The 22,140-nt window shown below is 40.3% G+C and overlaps 1 protein-coding gene across 1 annotated transcript in view; it reads left to right on the top strand.

Annotated features, from left to right (window-relative positions):
• LOC124622323 (nucleolar protein 6) overlaps positions 1–22,140 on the top strand; it is a 136,827-nt gene that overhangs the window by 36,127 nt on the left and 78,560 nt on the right. Inside the window, exon 5 of the mRNA XM_047147998.1 lies at positions 13,435–13,617. Coding sequence (XP_047003954.1) covers positions 13,435–13,617 — 183 coding nt within the window. The remainder of the gene's footprint in view (positions 1–13,434; positions 13,618–22,140) is intronic.

Raw genomic sequence — 22,140 nt, forward strand, 5'->3', positions numbered from 1 at the left:
GACAGTCTTTTTGTTGTGCCTATCTGCGACTCAGCATCTCTGCTATATGGTGAGTAGCAACTATGCTTTTCATAATATTGTTACATTGCATCCTCGATTTTCCTTTGTTTGATTACTATTTGTTTTACTTGCAGCTGTTTAAACTGTGCTATTAGGTCTCAACCTAACCACATTCTTGGTCACGTGTCCTGTGCTGTAATTGGCTGACAGAAGCAAGTCAAGCAGATGCCATGTTGATTTCAGTGTCTGTGTATTTGGTGGTTTCCATATTTGTTTGTGACCACTACAAAAATATGCAGTTTCAGTGATACATTGCATTAAATATCTGTCCAAAAGTGTCATTTCTTTGTCCAGTGTGTTGTGCTCAGGTATCAGGAAATGTGTCGTTGGTCTCTAAAACTCTTAATAAATATGACCATACTCAACATTATGATATATGGCTGTTCATTAAGTTTATATGTGAAGTAGACTGAATCATCATCCTGTTGGGCTCATGAGAATGTGTGTGGAAGTTTTGTGATAAATCTGTTAAAAAAATATACTCTGTACTTTGGAGCCTTTCTGGCCAGACTTCGAATGATACAAATAAAATACACATGGTTTTGTCAAACATAGAAAGTATTAATTAACAGTTTCAATAGGAATGTTTTCAGTATACAGGGTCATTAAACCCTAATCTTCTACATCTATGTCAATGTCCTACAGTTGATGTACATTGGCATGTTGAAGCAATACCTCCACTTCATCAGTTGCCACAAGCTAGCCACCGTTGGTTGTTGCATCTGGAGGGATGAGCAGTTCCTCTCCAAATATATCTAGGGTCTCACTGAGGCCTTCACAGATGGAAATTACCCTCCCAACCTTGTGTTGAAAAAGCTCTCACTTGCCTTGTCTCTCCAACCACCTACCTCCCCCTACATACCTGCCATTTGGCCAGAAAGCAGAATGCCTCTCATGACTCAGTACCACCCAGCTATGGAGTGAATCACTTTCTCTTCCAGGGTTTTGACTAGCTCTTCTCGTATCCTGAAATTAAGACTATCCTAACCACTATCCTCTCCACCTCTCCCATAATGTACTGTGCCACCCACTGAACTATTGCAATATCCTTGTCGGTCCGTACTCCACCCCTGCGCCATACCTCTTGGCACATGGGACGTATCCCTCTGATAGACCTGGATGCAAGACCTGTCCCATACATTCTCCCATGACCACCTTCTCCAGCCCAGTCAGAGGCTTCTTCTATCCCATCGAAGGCAGGGCTACAAACTGAACTGCAACAACTGTGGTGCTTTTTACATGGGCATGATAGCTGTCTGTCTGCATGAATGGCCACTGCCAAACTGTGGCCAAGAGAGAGCCAGATAATCCATTTGCTGAGCATACTGCCTGGCACAGTGTGCTTCACTTCTGTGATTGCTTCACAGCCTGTGCCATCTGGATCCTTCACACCAACACCAGCTTTTCTGAATTGCGCAGGTGGAAACTCTCCCTGCGATATATCCTATGTTCACATAAACCCTCTGGCTTCAACCTTTGCTAGTCCCTATCCTCCATCTGTCTGTCCCCTTTCCTACTCCCAGTCCAGCTCTACACAACCTTCTAGTCTGACCACAAACTCACTAGTCTTTTTCTTTATCTCTATTTGTCTCCTTTACTATTCCCCCTTCCCCTTCCCTATGCCTCACTACTGAGAGTCTGCATTCCCCAACAAGCAGCACTTCACCTTCCCCCACTCCTACTATCTATCCTGTCCCCTCCACTCCCCATGCCTCCTGCTTACCCCACCAACCATTCCAGGTTGCTGCTGCCACCAGGAGCAGACATAGCCTGCTGTCCAGCAGCAGCAGCTGGAGACAGTGATTTTGGGAAAAGGCATTTTGGATGAAAGCTAAAATGTATACCACTGTGTTCTTTGTGCGTGTCTGTGACTATCTCCTGTATATATGGTGAGCAGCAATCTATCCTTTTCATTATAATCTAAATAACACAACATGTATTTATAAGATACACATTGATGAGAAGTAAGTCACTGAGTCATGTAAACTGCAGTGAAGCCATTGTTCCTTTGAAACAGATTTTGCAAACAGTGAAATGAACAGCATGGAATCAATTCTTCTTGATGTGGCACAAAAAAATTCTGGACACAATGTAGTTGGTGCAGATAACTTCTTGTGGTGTAGAGATCACTCTTCTTCCAAATTTTTGTTTTAAAAATTAATTAACACAAGGTGAGATGTCTCATAATTAAGGAAAGAAGTTCTCACTCTTAAGTCTCATGGAGCATCATGAAACAAACAACTGCTGATGCCTTTGGTGGCTGGGGCACAAACTATTTGACAGCTATGATGTACAGTGGATGACTGTCTCATTTGCTGCATCAGCCACTCTAGGGAGAAGAGGAGGATCATTCAGATATCTTGTTGGTAAATGAATTCGACATCTGGAGTGCATTCTTCTTCAGTCAGGGTATGAGTCTGTTTTGGATAGTTATATTTTTGTTTGAGGCTGTGGCCGGTTTTGAGACACAAGTGTAAGCAGCATTTCTGGAAATAAATATGCTGGTTTTATCCTGTTAATTGAGACAGTAGTATTGTTACCTTTTAGAACCATGTCCAGTGTTCATTCCCTTCTTTTGATCACCCAAAGTGGGCCTTCCTTAGTTTGTAGAGATGGTTTGACACAGTCTGTATGCAAAATATCATGCATGCATTTTTACAGGTTACAATGCATGAAAGTAGGTGCTGTTTGTGTTTGGAGGCTTGGTGTGGGCAAATGGATGCAGAGTGGTTCCTCATGCAACATGATATCTTATGAATCTTAGTCCATTAGCTGTGAAGAGCTCATATTGATGAGCTTGCTTGGCAGCTGAAGTGTCTTGCCACATGTGAGCTCCACTGACAATGAGTCTATGTCTGATCTGTAGATAGTGCGAAGGCCAAGTAAGGCCGTAGATAATACAGTTGTCTAGCTGGTAGTGTTGCTCATTAATGCAACCTGTAGAGATCAGTGCCATCATTCGCTCATACCATTGCTCACCAGGTGGTAACTGGTTGTCTGGTAATGTAGTGTGCCACAGAATTTGCTGAGTTGGTTAAATGACTCTGACTAGAATTGTTGGTCACAGTCCATAGTAATCTATAGCAGACAGCCAAAGTGAGAAACCCAATTTGAAGTTAAGGCAAAGGCTAGCGTCTTCACAATATTCTGTCGACTGCTGTAGCTTTAGGCCGGTGGGTAAAATGATCAGTGGCAGTAAATAGAGGACACTGAGTATTAGGAGGAAGTGAACCCAGAACAGCAATGTGCACATGCTCGAAGCGCATGGATGTGTCTGGAAATTCTCCAGGGGCACATTCACATGATAGGCTATTTTACTGTGCTGACAATGAAAGCACGTGCGAACTTACTCTTGATGGTTCTGCAAATCAGAACAGATAAAGTGTTTTGACACCAAGCGAGCTGATTCTCTAACACCACAGTGCCATAGGTTGTGGAGGCTGTCGAAAACAGTCTGTGGAAAGTGGGTCGCATAAATGGGTGTGATCTTCCATTGGAAATGTCACACTATAGATTGATGTCAGAATCAGGAATGTTAACAAGTCGTAATTGAAGGCTGGATGATACATTGAGTGGTAGCTTTTGGAGTTCCTCATCAGATTCTTTTGGATTTGCAAGCAGATCAAAATCAGTAAAATTTGTCACACTGTTACACGTGACAGACAATTGGTAACCAATCTGTTGGTACAGAAAATGTGGTGGATATTAGTGCTAAATTGAGCAATAAATTCCAGGTGGTTGTACTGCTGTAGTGAACACTTTTTATTGTTCTGACTGAAGTCCTAGATAAGTGGCTTGTGATCAGTAAATATCATGAATTCTCTGGTCGCCAGCTATGGCCAGAAACACCTAATTGCTTCATATACTGGCAGAAGCTCAAGACATAACTACTCCATTTCCTTTGAGAAGTGGAGAGCTTACACAAGAAGGAGGCCAGCAGGGTATGCCAAGAGTGCAGCATATGCTAGGCTTTGCTTTGCTGCATTAAAAGCAGAGCTCATCTCATCTGTCCAGTGAATGGATGAATTCTCAGCAGTCTTGAGTCCAGTAAGTCCTGCAGTTAGTGGTTCTTGCAATTCAGCTGAGGGGGCAGATGTCACTAGTAAAAATTCAGCATCGCAAACAATCAGCATAGCTTCTAGTTAGTTTAGTCTCCAGTCCTTATATCTTCATGTTGGCTTCCAGTTACTCTGGTATTGGCAATGATTCCGCAAGCAAATAAGGCCGGGAAAGCTAATCTGAGGCTTGACGAAAATGCACTTAGCAGTCTTCAACATCATCACACCATCCTATTCTAGGCATTTGAAAACCTCCATCAGGTGTTGTTGATGTTTTTGCTGTGGGTGAAGAGGCGAGGATCTCATCCAAGTATGGAAAACATAATGACAGTTTCTGCAGCACAGTCAGTGAACCTCTGCTATTACTGAGCAATATTGCACAAACCAAATGTCAGATAAAGACTTTCGAATAAACTGAATGGAGTAATTATAGCAGTCTTTGGAATGTCTATATTTGCCACAGGAATTAGCGTTTGTTGAGACCAGTATGCTAACGTAGTTGCATAATTGAGAACATAATTGTAGCCTCTTAGTAAAGGTGCTGGATATCTGTCTGGTGTTCTTGCATTCAGCACTCAGTATTCACCACAAGGGTGCCACACACTATGGATTTTGAGTACAGGACGAGAGGTGAAGACCAAGGACTACAAGAAGAGTGAATAACACCTTCCCTGACCATTGAGCTAAATTCTGGCTTTTGCATTTGGGAGCTAAATGTCTGGGGTGACACGAAGCTGGCAAACCATTGATATTTTTGATAAAATGGACAGTATTGTCACGTACCTCCTTCGACGTGGCAGGTGGTCAGGTTACGGCTGGAAACTCTCCAGCAATTTGGCATATCTGCTTTGTGCCACTTGAACTAACCTGGTGCTATGAATCACTGCACTGCATTGAAATCAAGAAGCAGAAAGTCCGGTGATACTGTTGGTGAGCTGTGCATTTGCTTCGTCATGTTACAGAAGGTAATAAGCCAGGAAGTTGGCTCCAGTTGTAGGCTCTGTGACACCCACTGCAGTAAAATAACAGATGAAAGGATGACAGAGCCCTAAGTCCACCTCAATATTTTCTGTACCATAAGTGGCTATTGATGAATTGTTAGTGGCAGAAAGGCAGAACAAAGTTGGTGGCCAACAATTATACAAGAAAGTCTATGGATAAATGCATAAATCCGAGCCTATGTCCAAAAGAAATTTCTATTCAATTTTCCAATCACTACTATAGAGATACTGAGAGACTGTATGGCAGTTGGCTAGGACTATGTTTGACTGCCACTGTCATTTGAGTTGGTGCAAGGTGATGTGCACTTGCACCTCTGATTCCCAAATTTCCGGTGAAAGCAAAAACGTACAGGTGACTGCTCTGCATCGCTAGATCTGATGAGTTCATTCTGGAATGTCTGTCTGATCTTCTGCAGTAATGACATCTATCCCTATTGTGATCGCGTTGCGCCAGGATCTCGCTCAATTGACAGTGTGTCCACTTCCTCAGAAGGCAATCATAATCCACCTGCATTACCACTGATAACAAGACACTGTCCCACGAAGTCACTACAGCACTGACTGACTGCAGCATTATTGCATCCTGAATTCTATGAGCCAGAGCAGATCTGCAACAGTGTCGTAGGGAATTTCTGTCTGAGATGCTACTGTGAATTAGACTGAGCTGGAAGATGGCTATTCCTGAGTATATTCCCATGCAGACTTTACTACACAGGTCCCTCAGGTATTGTGACTGCATTCTGTCTTCAATGTCTTCTTGCATTAACATTTGCCGTATGCGCTTCTCTTGTGATCTAGACACTCAGTGAATCAACTCTGTCTTCACTTTACAGCATGAATCTTGTACAGGAGATGCTGTGGTGACATTGGCTATTTTGGCTGCATAGTGGTGGTTGAACTAACTGACCACTAGAGCAAATGTTGTAGAATCTGTGGTTATTCCTGCATAATAAAATCTAGCTTCCACTCTTGCAAACTAGAGCACCAGATTGTGAGGTCATTACTTACAAGCTACTCGTTCATGGAAAGCAAGTAATTGAGACTTGTAAACTGCAGTAAAGTGGCTGTTCCGTCGAGGCAGATGACAAAATGAACAGCATGGAAGCAGTTCTTCTTGGCAAGGTGCAAAAGATATCTTGATGTGTCGTGGTTTTCTTGTGGCATAGAAAACTATTTTCTTCAGCACTTTGCTTTCAGAATTAATTAACACAAGGCAGGATGTGTCTCCACTAAGGCAAAGAAGTTCTTGCTCCAAGTTCCATGAAGCAGGATTAAAAAACCAGTGCCGAAATAAGAACACCTCTGGCGGGTGGCCCTCAAGCTAATTGACAGCTACAATGTACAGCAGGTGACTGTCTTATTTGCTACGATGAGTACCAAGGATTATGTAAATACAGTGTTGCTGACTGTCATGTATACAAGCTGTGTAAATTCATTTGAGGTCTTATATTAGGTCTATAACTAGATAAAATTGATTGAAATTGTTAACTGCTCTGATAACATACATGGTTAAAAAGCAATGTTACATTCCTTCCTGAATTTTCCGAAGTTTAATATAAAAAGTATGTTGGGTTTTGTTTAACAAACCTTGAAAACCATTAAACAATGGAAAATCCATCACACACACACACACACACATTCACACAAGCACAACTCAGTGGGCAGAGACAGTGGTTTTTGTGTGTGTGTGTGTGTGTGTGTGTGTGTGTGTGTGTGTGTGTGTGTAGGGGGGGGGGGGGTGTTTTTGTTTGTTTGTTTGTTTCCTGCTTTAGGAGAAGGCCTTTTGGGTGAAAACTCATTTGTTTAGCAGTCTTTTTGTTGCATTTCTCTGCAGCTCAACATGTTTTCTATATGGTGAATAGCAATCTGCCCTTTTCATAACACTGCCTAAAGTGCGTGTCATTTATGACGGCGGCCGAGTTTAGGTTCATTCTGCGCATCTGACGTCACAAAACACAGGCAGCCAATGAACAGAGAATGACGTTGCCAGAGCTCGACTGGAGTGCAGAGCACGGACGAGTGTCTTCAGTTTTAGAAACGTTCAGTCATAAATAAAGTAATTGAACAAAAGCAATGCCTTGATAGCACACTTTCTTTTATAGAAAGTTTGGAAAAAGCATTCTTTATACCACTTGCTTCATATTCTATTAATTAATTAAACCAAACAAGCAATAAGCCTCTTAATTCCGGCGATAGCAAGGAAAGGTGCTTGTATCATACTCACTAACCGCTTTTTCGCAATAAAGAACAGCGGTAATTGTTTATTTCCTATTGTAATTCGACGAAATGTGAATAATTCATAGTCATACCAACAGTGTTTGTCGGTATTTTGCGTGACATTTTAAAGTGCTTCGTGAATTCAAATGAGTGACGAGCTGTGTTAGCGTAATGGTTAAAGTGTTTAGCTGTGAAGTGAAAGATTCTGAATTCAGACCTTGTTCGGTGCTTAATATTTTTTTAATTTAAAAACAATATCGAAGTACTTTACTTCATGAATTTTATTCGTTTGAATGTAATTTTTTGAAATTTCATGTTGCAACTAAAACCGACCATACGGAAAGTATACGCTATGAACTTTTACCTGTGCAAACTCTTCAAAATTTCGTGCAATGGTTTACTACATCTAATGCTGCACAATAACTGCATTTAACATCGAAACAAAATTATGTCATTTATGGGGGGAAGGTATCAGCCAAGAAGATGTGTAAAAATCAAATTTTTGGGCCAAATAGTTTTTGTGAAATCGAATGATAAAGTGTGTCAAAGCAGTCGAAACACCATGTATGTGTCTGCGCAGGTGAGCAGTTCAGTGATGACAAAATCGCGCACAGCGTGGAATGCAGGGAGCACATCTCCGTAGCAGTGAAAGGGTTAATGTGGCCATGGTGACTTTACTTCATAAACTGCGCGCTCTCCCTAAACGTAAGTTTGCGAACTATACTATGGTGCTGCTTCTCTTGGCGTTTGCAACTGGCAATGCAGCAATCTCCCGCATCTGGGCGGGCATGTGCGAACCGCCAAGATAAAAGAATTTAACTATAGTTAACCATTAAATATCTCAAAACAAGAATACTGCGAGTAACACCACTTGAGCTGGGAGGGGCTAAAATGTAAAGCCTTTAGCCATCCAAAGAGGAGAGAGAGACATTGCTCTCGCAAGGTATGACAGATATGGTCTAGGTCAGTACAGCCATGGCTTGTTGGTCCCAAAGTATAAAAAAAATTTACTGTCTGCAGGACAATTAGTGTTTACTACATTTTTTATAGGCTCAATTCCAGTTTCAGCAAATCAACTTTTCTTTTAGTTCTTAATATATAAATTTCTGTTATTTATTTCATATCTAGATGTTTTCTATGTCATTGGCCATTCGTATTTCTGTGGACATGGTTCATGGTGTTAAAGACAAAGTATTTGTTAGAATGACTTCTTGCTGTAATTGTCAGTAATGATATACATTCTAAGGGACTCACTCTCTTCATTATTATTTATTTATTTGTTGCAATAAATGATTTATTGTAGTTGCATCACTGTTCATTAATTTATTTTTGGTCTTTCATTCATGAGCTAGACAGTACTGGTAAGTGCTCTTTATTTTACTTTTTGAGTCTTTACTCTGTTACATATGTTCCAGAGCATATTTTTCTTAACTGCATATATTAATATTGTTTATTTTGTGCTAATAGAGAGCAGTGTGATTTTTTTCTTAATGACTACTAATGAGGTCTCTTAAAAAATTATGGAACTTCTATTTTTCATGCAATAAAATATCTTAGTGACATACTGTAAGTGGCTCTGTACCCATCACAACCTTCCAAGGAAACACATTGTTTTAGATCATTAATATCTTGTTTAATTCAAGGCTACTGTTGTTTGAGTAAAGGATGATACAGTATTTGTGGCAGTTCATGTAATGAGTGATTTTCAGGGACAGCAATGTGGTGCAAAATTTTGCAAGTAATCGAAGGAAACAATTGTAGAAACATAAAGGAAGTTTATGGAGAAGGTGCTCTGAGTCAAACACAGTATTATGAACTGTTTTCCTGATTCAAAAGTGTCTGTAAATCAATATTAGGTTACCTGTGAACAGAAAGACCTTTGATCTCATCTGTTAGCACACAACTCTCCTACAAACCATCACTGTATTGGTGTAGTCTTTCACATCAGACTACTTGAAGACACATTATTCTAGGGCAGCCCCACCAGTGGGACATCTGTGGTTGCGTCCCCATCTTTATATGGTCCATCCAGTCTGAGTTTTTTTGTCTCAAGTTGGTATCATGCTGTTGCGTCATTTTGAGCAGGAGAATGGTGTCCCTCAGCACAATGTTTTAAGTCTTACCTTCTTTGCCACAGCCACAAACAGTTACATGTGTTTGGTGAAGAAAGCTGTACAATGATCCTAATTTGTGGGGATTTTGCAGTTTTGTGTTCCTCCTCCATTGTTGCAGCAGTAATTCGTTGCTTGCAACTTATGGTGCAGAATTTAGAGGAGTGGGCTGCAAAGACAGGGTTTACATTTTCTGCAAAAAAGTGGGGGTGAGATTTCTGGGCCTTATTTTTGACTCAAAATTGTTGTGGTTAGCACACCTAAAGGACCTGAAGGCAAGGGCCCAGAAGGCACTGAATATCTTGAAGTGTCTTAGCCACAGGTCTTGGGGTGTGGACAGAGCATGTATTCTCCAGTCTCCAGTTTTATAGAGCGATTGTGGCTGGACTGTGCTTGCACAGTTTACAGTCAGCGAGGCGTCCTTACCTGAAGATTGTTGACACTATACTATAAGCCATGGGGGATCCAGCTAGGCACAAGTGCTCCATACCCAGTCTCTGTGCTGGGGATGGGGATCCACTTATCATCCGGCTGCAACTCCTTCCCATTTCACCAGCATAGCATATCATTGCTCGTATAGCTATGGAAGACATCTTTATCAATCATCCATGGGCAGCAAGGCCATTTGGGATCCATGCGATGTGTGAACTCACATCACTTGGTGTGGAGCAAGTTCAGCTCCAAATCCAGGGTCTGAACTGCCTGTTACCCTGGTTGCTACAGATGCCCAGAGGGATTTTAGATTTAGTGCAGTACAGGAGAGGTTGCACATATGTGTATATTTTTAATACATTATTTTATGACATTTTAAGTGAGCACCACAACTCCTTAGCTACATTTATGAGAGCTGCTTTGTTTGCTCTGTTGTTTTCCGTGATTGCGTCCTCAAGTTCCGATTGCATCATGAGTTTATGATCTTTGACATGGAGTTATACATGATGTTGCGGGAAGTGGAGCAGATGCAGATGAGATTTGTAATGTGTGCTAAATTCCTTGTCTGTTCTGATTCCCTGTGTGTCCTTCACTCTCTGTAAAACTTGTACCCAGCAGATAAAGTCGTTCAGAATGTCCTCCAGTTACAAAGAGTGAGGAAGGAGGTGTCATTCTGCTGGCTGCCCGAGCACGTGGGTATTGCAGGGAACAAAAGGGCAGATGTAGCAGCCTGTGAGGAGTGTTGTGATCTTTAGTTAGTTGAGTGTGCCATCCCCCTGCCTGCTATCGCCTTACTGTTGAGGTACAGAATCATGCGTTGATGGGAGGAAGAGCGGCTTTAAGTGGCAGACTATAAGCTGCGTCTGGTAAAGTCCATAACAAGGCTGTGTTATACAGGCTTCCACCCATGGATACAGGATGGGGATCTCCTTACTCATCATCGCATAGACCAAAATTCTACTATGCATGGCTTCTTGCCTTGGTGAGTGGACCCTCCAATATGCGGTATTTGTTGTGTACGAATGACTGTACTTCATAATTTATTAGACTACATTTCATTTTCATAGGGCAGCGGCATATTTGTAGACAGATGTTAAAACAAATGTGATGAGAGTTTTAATGTTTTGTCTGAGCATAACAAGCTGATGTCTTGTCTAATACAGCGCCTCCAGATCTGAGTTGACAATAGGCAGTGTACTGGAGTGTTGTAAAGTTTGCAGTGGATCAGTTCCCAGACTGTCCAATCATTGAAATTCTTTTTAACCTTCCACATAGCAGGCGTAAGTCCAGAAAGTGTGTCCGAGATCTCAACTATATTCATCAACCTATTCCTTGCGATTTAGATTAGTGATGATCTAATTCAACTCTCTGGAAAAGACCAGTGAATTATATTGACATGCCACCCACATGCAAGCAACTGCCAAGCAAAATCTGGAGCTGCCTCCACCACTTTAGAACCATGCATATATGACAGGCAGTCAAAAGAAAACTGAACACCCACCACAATATGATGAAGAAATGATCCCATTCAAAAGTAATCACCACATGTGTTAAGATATTTATCCCACTGGGAGATGAGAAAATTAATTCCTGTTTTGTAGATCACAGTTGGCCACTGACAGATCCACAATTGTACCAACTCCTACACTTTCTCATGTGACTGAAACTGACTCCATGCACGTTTCTCTTCAGGTTGCCGAAAATGTGAAAATCACATGGTGCAAGATCAGGGCTATATGGAGGAAGGTTGCAGTGTTTCTCAGCCAAACTGCTGAAGCGTAACCTTTACCCAATTGTCAGTGTGGGGGTGGGCATTATTGTGCAAGAGGGTGATTCCGTCCGACAGCATTGTGATAGCCTGACGGCAAATGGTAAAGCTAACAACGGAAATGTCCCATATCTCGCCCTCCAAAGAAATCCATAGCTGTCCACACAAGTACCTTTGTAGAATCTGCAATGTGCCGTATAGTCAAAATGCCTGGGAATGCTGTCAGGCAGAAGCAGCCTGTTGTGTGATAATGCTCACCCCCACACTGCGAATTTGACAAAGGCTTTGCTTCAGTGATTTGGCTGGTAAACTCTGCAACTTCCTCTGTGTAGTGCAGATCTTTCTCCATGCATTTTTCACATCGTTCGTGTCCTGAAAAAATACATGTATATATGTCAATTTCAGTCAGATGAGGAAGTGCGAGAACAGGTGTGGCTGTGGATCCATCAATGACCAAACATGTTCTACGAGATGAGAATTGATTGCATCATCTCCCAGTGGGTAAATGTCTTAATGCAGATGATGATTATTTTTGAATGGCACCATTCTGTGGTCCCATTATGTCAGGTACTCAATTTCATTTGAATGACCCTTGTAAAGATGGAAAACAGCCCTTCATAAATGATGCATCGTACATAGCCCTAAATGTGATTATGGCACAATGAATAGTGTATCACATTACTGGAGAATGTCCAAGATTATTGTTTCAAGGAGACTGGAATATCTTCATAAAAGCTTCTCTGAAGGCTATCTCTTGATTAAGCTCCTTGAGCAAAGAACTGTTATGGAACTGTGAAATTAATATCTTTTAACATTAATTTGATCTAATTGAACACTAGTTTGTTAACAATTTTGTTTGTTTGTTTTATTTTTCTATTTAACATGTCTCAAATTTTCCTACAGTTTTACCATGCACTAAAAAATTTGTTCCTTGTATAATGATCAAAGGGCAGAACAATGATACAGTGAGTGTTAGTGAGCTGTTCCTTGAAAAAGTAGACAGTGACATAACATCCATGTAAAAAAATTATCAGTGGAGACAAACTGAGTGAGGTGACGTAGTGGTTAGCACACTAGACTTGCATTCGGGATGACGACGGTTCAAACCCGCATCTGGCAGACCTTATTTAGGTTTTCTGTGATTTTCCAAATTCGCTTCAGGCAAATGCTGAGATGGTTCCCTTGAAAGGGCATGGCCGACTTTCTTCCTCATCCTTCCCCCAATCCGATCGGACCTCTGAACTTGCTGTTTGGTCCCCTCCCCGAAATCAACCAACCAGCCAACTGGAGACAAGTGTGGGATTACAGCTATGACAGTCCAGTTATCACCATGTGTTTGGTGAGGAATTGGGTTGAGGGAGAAGAGATGTGGCAAGACAACTCATGGTTCCTTCCTCATCACAACAAGCCTGCTCACTGAACTTTGCCAGTTTTTACCCCCCCCCACCCCCCCAAAAAAAAAAAAAAAAAAAAAAAAAAAAAAAACACCTGCCACAATTCTCTCCAGAGTTTGCCCCATGTGCCTCTGTTATTTTCAAAATCAAAACTGAAAACTGTCCTGAAGCGACACTGCCTGTTTGTGAACATGGAAAGGGGGGTGGGGATACTTTGAAGCAGACCAGTTCTGAATATCTGTGACTTGATTAAAATTACTTGATTATGAGAAAAAAGTTGGTTATTTTTTCAAACAGGCCTCTTGTTAATAGCACATTAATAACAAATACAGGTAATAGTTAAATACGTTCTACAGTTTCAAATATATTTTGTTTTTTGCTTTTATTTTGTAGCTTACAAATCAGAAATGGCTAAAGAAGCTGAAAGTAAGGATGCCTCTTATTCCCAACCTTGTTTGCAATAAAGGTATCTTCCAATTTCTTCGACCAGCTTCTATTTCCCTGATTGGCTCTTGGAGGCTACAGTGCTGTGTTGGGCCAGATGTCACTGTGGACCTCAATGTTGAAATGCCACAGGTTTGTCAATAAAATTATCATTTAAAACCTAATGAAAGTAAATATTGTTAAATGTTGTTGTTCTTTGTGGGACCAGGCTATAAAGAGCAATTGCATAAACAGCAATTGCATGTGATACTGTGCTGACACTGTTGTTTATCTTATCTCTGTGTTAATTATGTGACTAGCATTTTTAGGTTGATAATTGGAAATTATCAAGTAGTACTCCTATGAGAGTAAGGGATCTCAATGTGAAACTTTCATTAATGTGCATACAGTAAATCAGAATGTGTTAACATCAGTCTTACTTTTAGCTAGTTGCTGTGTTATTTCCTTGCAGCTCTTTGTTCTTTTTTTAATGCCTTGTACTTATTTGACAATATGAATAATGTATATTATGATGCACTGAGGGAAAAGTCTGTATTAAACATGAATAATTGAGGAAGTACGTTTCTACTGGCTACTGCAGGTGGTTATTCAGACGATGACGATATCTTACATTTTAGTTTTAGTTTTTATTGGCTGTCAGACATTTGAAACTAATTCAACATTTCATGATGTCATGGGAAGTAGTTTTTCAGCTTTATAATGCAGGGATGCATTTCCTTTTAGAACATCAGTTTTGCTGATTCATATCATGCAGAAACAAATAACAAAATATTTGCAATTAAAATCACTCCACTCCAAAACTACCACAGTAGCACTGGTACTGCAACTGTAATAGATCTTTAGATACAGAAAAAATAACCAAGACTATTTTTTCTGCGCCTACTAAATATTTGCATGTCGGAAATAATATAATTCAAACGGATGCATTTTTATTGATAAAAGATTGTAGGACACTTGTTTGTTCCACAACTCTTTTCTAAAAAAGGTCTGGACATGGCAGGAGTGTAACGTACCACCTATAGATGCCAGTGTCATACCAGTTTCATAAAAAATACATGAAGTTACTGCTTTGTTAAATTGACAGTGACTGTTGAAATTGGGATAAATGTAATGCATAAATATCTGATGTTGACATTCTGTCCCACTGATTTTCCATCAAATGTGAGTCTGCCATAATATATCCTTCTTGATAATCATTAGTAACTAAAGATCATTTTGCAGTTGTTGTTGGTTCATTGTACTTATTTTTTCAATGAAATGTACTAATGTGGCACTGATGGCACACAAATAATTATCCAGTGTTAACAGGTTTGTCACCCATATAATGAGGTTAATGGTATGAGGAAAAGGAAAGTTTGCTACTCACCATAAAGATGACATGTTGAATTGCAGACAGGCATGACAATGATTACCCTCTCTGGCAGCTCGTATTGGAATGCAGTCTGGAGTGGGGCAGGGGGGGAGGGGGAGGGCTGGGGGGAGTAGAGCACTGTCTGATGGAGCATGCAGAAACTTGATGGAGGCTTGAGAAGACTGTCAGGCACAGTGTTGGGAGGCTGTGGAGCAGGGAGGTGGGGGGGGGGGGGAGGAGGCAGGGAGTGGTAAAGGGGAGGAGCAGATAAGGGGAAAAATAAGCAGGTGCATTGGCGGAGTGTGGCACACAATGAGGGTTAGGGGATGTGAATAGGAAGGAATGATAGGACAGAGGGGCAGAGGGGATGGAGCCTGTTGGGTGGAGGGTGTGACACAGTAGGTTACCTTAGGTTGAGGCCGGGATAATTAACCCCCACCCCCCACACCTTTTTATCCAACAACCCTCCAATACTGTGCCTGGCAGTCTTGTTGTGCCTCTGTATAGTTGCTGCATGCTCTGCCAGACAGCACTCTCTTCTGCCTTCACCTGTACCCTGATATCCCCCCCCCCCCCTTTCCTGCCGCACTCCAGATTACAGCTCAACGTGAAAACTGCATGTGACTCCAAAGGCTTTCCCGGCGTAATAATTGATAATATTCTTCTCAGGTGTGCAGCCGGGTTGTAACGTCATCTTGACACAGTATTTCAGCGGTCCAACTGGCCGCCATCTTCAGGTGAGAGTGCTGGTACATGATCTCGCCGCAGTTCCGGCGAGATCATGTACCAGCACTCTCACCTGAAGATGGCGGCCAGTTGGACCGCTGAAATATTGTGTCAAGATGACGTTTTGATCCGGCTGCACACCTGGGAAGAATATGATGACAGCTACATTTCGGCCTGACCTGCCAGATGTGGCAGTGAAGTGTGCTTGAGGTGTCCTTGCTCGTGTGAATGTGTCCTTGTTCATGTGAATGTGTGCTTGAGGTGTCATTGCTTGTCCGAATGTGTGTTTCTTCTTTCTGGCGAGGCCTTTGGCTGAAAGCTAAATGTGTAACAGTCTTTTCGATATGCCTGTCTGCAACGTGATGTGTCATCTTTACAGTGGCTAGCAGTCTTTCCTTTTCCTATTATTGTTGATATTCCAACCTGGAGTTTCCATTGTGTGATATAATGAGATTAAGTCTAATATTTCCTATCAAACAAAATTGTTTGCTTTTCTGACATCAGATGTCAACTGAATAGAACGTACTGTGTGAGAAGCAATTACTGTCACATAGAGGAAAGGATAAACCGTTCAATTGATGTTTCCCAGTTTCACAGCACAGGACAGAGAAAATGATGTATGTTATGGTATTTTGTTATAAACAAATGTTTTTTTCATTATGATGGTACAAAATCACAATTTTCTTGTAATTATTTAGCTTATTGGTTAAATAAAATATTTGTATCCTTACAATTAAGTTCTTAGTTTAAGAATAAAGGAGACCACTTACAAAAAGGCAGAAGTGTTGAGTCATCAACAGGTCACATTATCTATTATGTGTCTGTTGCTGATTCAGAAGGAAAGACCAGTTACAGGGCTGATATAGGTGGTGAAAGGATGGTGCATAGGGCAAGTCTTTTAGTCTCAGGGCTTAGGCCATAGGGTAGCGAGGTGGGTGCAGAAGGAGCATAGGATCTGACAAGAATATTGCGGACATTGGGAGGGCGACAAAAGGCTATTCGAGGTGTAGTGGGCAATAATTTAGACATATTATCATCCCATCAGGTAAGTCTCCCCTGACTTGGGGTCCTGGGTGATTTTACCAAAATCTATCCCTTTTCCTAGACCTCTCAAGTCCTTTTTCTCACCCCGCTTCGTTCCCCTTCAACCCTTATGCCTGAAGCAGGAGCCACTGGCTCCAAAAGCTTGCCTAATTATAACTTTCTTTTGTGTGTGTGTTCTGATGCCGCATGGTGAGTTGATTTTGTATCTATTCAATTAAATTATTTTGCAATAAAAGTTCAGTTTCACAACTAATATAGCTTCTGCATCATCTACATCAGATGTAGATTATATGCTTAATTCAGTTTCTGAGGCTATTTTCAAGAGATACCACATTTACAATCAAAATTAATCATGCAGGCCTTCGTAACATATTTGAACATACTCAACTGCTCTCTTCTCTTTATTGTTTCTCTTTGTTGCCTTCAATAATTGTCACTGTAGTATCTAAAAATCAGATGATGTTTTTTTCCTTATTATCCACTAGAACAACCATCAGATTCTTCTTGCTTTATCCTGTGGGACGAGAGCTGAGAACTACATTTGTATCTCTTTCATCAACATCAGTGAAACTAATTTATTGCACTATGCCTGCTATCTCTGGGTGGAATAATGCTGGAACTTTCCCATTCATTACCTGGAACTGGTGCAGCATCAGACAGTGTTTTACTCCATATTATCATTCATACATTTTGGAATGATAGTGGACCACTCTTCTTCACTATATCATTCATCTCCATTTGCATCAGTTACCATCTTAATCTTAAACAATCACCAGAACGATTTGGTAGTAAAGTCATCAGCACCTTGTTCTGCAATGGAATTTGAGAAAACTTTAGACTTTAAATGTGTCAAAAGCCTCCTGGTGTATGGGGTGCATAATGTAGTGGTGTTAGGAATAAACATGATGTTGATATTTTCATTCAACTCTCTGTTGGAAAATGGGTAACTCGGAATTTAGTATAGCAAGAGTGCCTGCTGCAAGAAAGCTGATGATGTTGCAGTCTGCTCACATAAACTTTCGTAGCGGGCAAGCATAAGGCCAGCTAGTGGCTGCCTTACTCACATTTGCTGTCATACCTTTGCCTTTACAACTGTACAACTGCACAACAACTGCCACTACTGGTTACCTGGACTTGATTTATAGTTGTGTTGTTCAGTATTTGATCTGATGAGTGTGTCGTTTCCAACACTGCAAGACTCAAGTGGAAATTCTTATTTATGTAGTTCAGTAAACGTGCATAAAGAAGTAGTAATGCTTGGACTTTTATCAGGGTGTATACACCCCAGAACAACGGGAAATCTGGGGAAAACATGGGAATTCTTGCATCTGGGAAAAATGCAAGTAAAACTCAGGAATTTTTAGAACTCCAGGAAGTTTTCAGTAAAATTGTTGTAATTTTGACTGCTAAGAACTGATAATATAATGAAGAATTTTACTTTAGCCCACTGTCACAGAATAATACTGCAGCAATAAAACAGAAAAAAGAGAATAACACCAAAATAAAATGTTAGTTGCAAAGAAAATGCATCATTTACGACAACAAAACACATTGCACCCACAAGCATCTGCCAACCACAAAATGTGTGAAAGGTTTTAGGACAAAAAATATGCGGTATTTTGTAACAGTGAATAACTTTCAATGAGTGTGACGTCACAAGCGTGAATATTTCAAACCGGTCACGGAAAAATATTTCGAATGGCGAATTTAAAAGTGTCACTTTCAAAATAAATTTCCTTTTACGCAAGATGAGTGATGTTACATGTGAGTATATGTAATGAATTTCTTATATCACAGAATGTTTGACTCTCATTCAAAACTTAACACTTTGAGGACCAGCCACTTAGAAAAATTTCGGGCCCAGAAGACAAGCCATTTAAACCATTATTTGAAATTTTACTGCCATATTTGTGTTAGATATATCTCAAAGGGTAACACACACTAAGAAAGATCAAACTTCAAGATCAGTTTTTAATACAGGGTGTCCAGAAAAGGACTCCCTGATTTCAAAATTAAATATCTCGAAAACAAAGATCGATAGAGGAATGCAGTAAACGGTATGTTTATTGTGAAAGCTGTAAGAAGTTTATACAGCAGTTTGAAATAATAGTTACAAAAGCTGCTAACAGATGGTGCTGTAATCGCCATACGTAATGCCTAGTATAAATAGTGATCCGAAGCCCAGAGTGATCAGTTCCACTATTGAAACGTGAAAGGAGGTTAGCGTACCGAAGGAAGAGATTAAAACCATGTACTCCATTGAACAACGCGTTTTTCTGGTGCTAGAGTACCACAGGTTAGAAGAGAGTCCTACGGCAACAAGGCAAAGTTTTCAAGCACGATTTAATGTTCCAAAAGGACCCGATGCGAAAACCGTTTGTATGCTCTTCGCAAAATTTCAACGAACAGGCAGCGTAACTGATGATCTAGTGGGGTATGTTGGCCGCAAGCAAACTGCAGTTACGCCTGAAAATATCGCCACAGTTTCTGGAATTATTCAGCGAAATCCAATGTCATCCGTCTGTAGAATTGTGTCTGAGACTTGTTTGAAGTGTTCCAGCACGCAGAAAATACTGAGAAAGAGCCTACACGTGTTTCCATTCAAAATTCAAACGCAGCAGGCCATACCCGTACAAGCTGTGCAACAAAGGGCTGCCTTTGCTAATCAGATGCTCACAATGATTGATAGTGAAGGATTAGATGTTGGCTGCATCTGGTTTACAGATGAGGCACACTTCCACCTGCATGGATACGTGAATAAGCAGAACTGGTGATTTTGGGGTTCCGAAAAGCCATATTGGTGTGAAGCGAAACCCCTGTATTCTCCTAAAGTTACTGTGTGGGCTGCAGTATGCAGCAGAGGCATTATTGGCCCTTTTCTCATTCGAGGAACGGTCACTGGTGCACGTTACGTTGCAATTTTGGAACAATTTGTCGCCACACAGCAAGCGTTAGAGGATCAACCAGGTACTGAATGGTTTATGCAAGATGGAGCCCGACCACATCGGATCGAACAAGTGTTTCGCTTTCTTGAGGAATACTTCAGGAATCGAGTCATTGCTTTGGAATATCCCAAATTTACTGGCGCAGGCATGGATTGACCTCCATATTCTCCGGATTTGACTCCCTGTGACTTTTTTTTGTGGGGCACAGTGAAAGACATGGTCTACCCGAAGCATCCCGCCACACTGGACGAGCTTGAATCGGCAATCTCTGTGGCATGTGAACCCATTTCGGTTGAGACACTACGAAATGTGATTGCGAATTTCATTCTTCATTTGCGCCACCTCTGTAGTGCCAATGGTGAACATTTTGAAAACATTGTGATGTGATTGTTTGCAAAGATTGTTTTCATATGATTATGTCACTTATGTATGCTGATATGAGCTGTACAGCGTCCAGCGCCATCTGTTAGCAACTTTTGTAACTATTATTTCAAACTGCTGTATAAACTTCTTACAGCTTTCACATAAACATACCGTTTACTGCATTCCTCTATTGATCTTTGTTTTCGAGATATTTAATTTTGAAATCAGGGAGTCCTTTTCTGGACACCCTGTATTTATTGTATTTCTTTCATAGATTACAAATTATGCAATAATGATGGCAAAAAGTATAATTATCCTTAAAAAAAAAAAAAGAAAGAAAAAAAGGCAAGGTGAGTTCAGCAATTTCACATGTAATTGGGTTTTCTATAGAAAAAATTTATGATCGTGCTTATCACAAATATACAGCTGCTGGGATTTAAACTGTGCTATTAGGACTTCGGGAAAAAAAAAAAAAAAAAAAAAAAACAACAACAGCGAAAAATTTTTTGATGGCCGACATTTTATGTGAAAGCTTAACTTTTCATGTAGCTATACTGTATGTATATTACTTTAAACCATTAACTTTTCTCGTTTGCGTATTTGCACTACTTAACTTGCTTGGCAGACTACATAACTTGTCCTACTCTTTGAGTATCTGCTATTGTTGGCTGATGAGATCATGTGACATGAACTATGCTGGGTTTTGTTTCCTAAAGTGCCAGGAACTTCTATGCCAGTTTATAAAACCCATACCATTCAAAGGATTGACAAATTTCACAGCTCTAAGGGAAAGTATATTTCCACTTAACACAGGAAAAATGTACTCTCACTCCAGATCTAGTGTATTCTCACATGGGGAAAGGTGTATCTTCACCCAGGAAAAAGTGTATTTTTAACCACGAAATCAGGAATTTTTTTCTTGTCCACATATACACCATGTATATTCAGTCAGGAACTATTGCATATCAGTCAGGAAAAATTGCATATATTTTTGTCCAAGAGCAATTATTTTGTTTTCTTTTTTGAAGACAAGTTTAATCTGTTGTTAAACAAAGTTTATTTGTGTTTAGTAAATGTTGCAGACCCTAAAGAGAGGGTTACAGTAGAGGAAATTATTGAGGAGAAAAAAAGGATAATTTTTAAAAGAATTTTTATTTGCAATGAAATATTCTCAGAATATCAGAGTAATCTTGAAGTGACAATTGAACACATTTCCTACTCATCATCTTCAGTTGAAATCTCAAGATGATGAATCTCATTGAAACTCAGTGAAACATTGCTTCAGGATGTTATTGCCATGAGAATAATTCATCAGTGAAATTCACCAAGAAAGCCTGAAAGGAATTTTTTTCTTTCCCAAATATGTCTTTGATTTCTTATTCAATTTTTTGGTCGAAATCAATGGAAAATGAGAATGCCATCCAAACAGAGGAGAACATAGATTTTAGTTTTCTTGAGACCAAGTATAAGTTTTTCGCTAATATAAATAAATGTTTAGCTGCAACAAATTCCTGAGTGGAGCAATACATAAAATGAGGGAAGGCAACCACTTACCTGTAGTGGACCAGTGCGTGGAGCACAAAAACACGTTAACAGGAACAGTACCTACAATAGCTGTTGAAGCACTTGCTCTTTTTCTAGCAAAAGTACACACATTCACACATACACAACCACACACACACACACACACTCCACAGGAAGTGTGTATTTGGGTGTCTGTGTGGTTATGTATGTGTGAAAGTGTGTACTTTTGCTAGAAAAAGAGCAAGTGCTTGAAAGCTAATGTGACTGCTGTTTCTGTTTGGCGTTTCTGTGCTTCACGCATTGGTCGTCTATGGATAAGTGTGATGCCAGAAATTTTTTCAAAATAAAGCTGTTTCACCCAGAATAAATTCTGCTTTGTTGAGGAACTTTTCTGTGTCACATTTTGCCTCAGTGCAACTTTAAACTCTTCTTCATGAATTTGTCTGTCACAAGTTTCACTCTTGTATCTTGTAAACCAAATTTATGCTTCTTTGGGCAGAGAGATGTAAATCTATTATCCACAATTTTCATCAGGCAAAAAAAAAAGAAGGAAAAAAAAGTAGACTAGTGACCTGTTCTGGCTTCATGTGGTAGCACTAAGTATTTACAGCCAAAGACTTGTCTGGCATAGCAATAATAAAATATATACACAAATCTTCATTTTGAATCTGTCCATCCATTAGTGAAAACAATATCAAAATA

Source organism: Schistocerca americana, chromosome 7 (assembly GCF_021461395.2).
Source record: "Schistocerca americana isolate TAMUIC-IGC-003095 chromosome 7, iqSchAmer2.1, whole genome shotgun sequence".
Classification (NCBI taxonomy): Eukaryota; Metazoa; Arthropoda; class Insecta; order Orthoptera; family Acrididae; genus Schistocerca; species Schistocerca americana.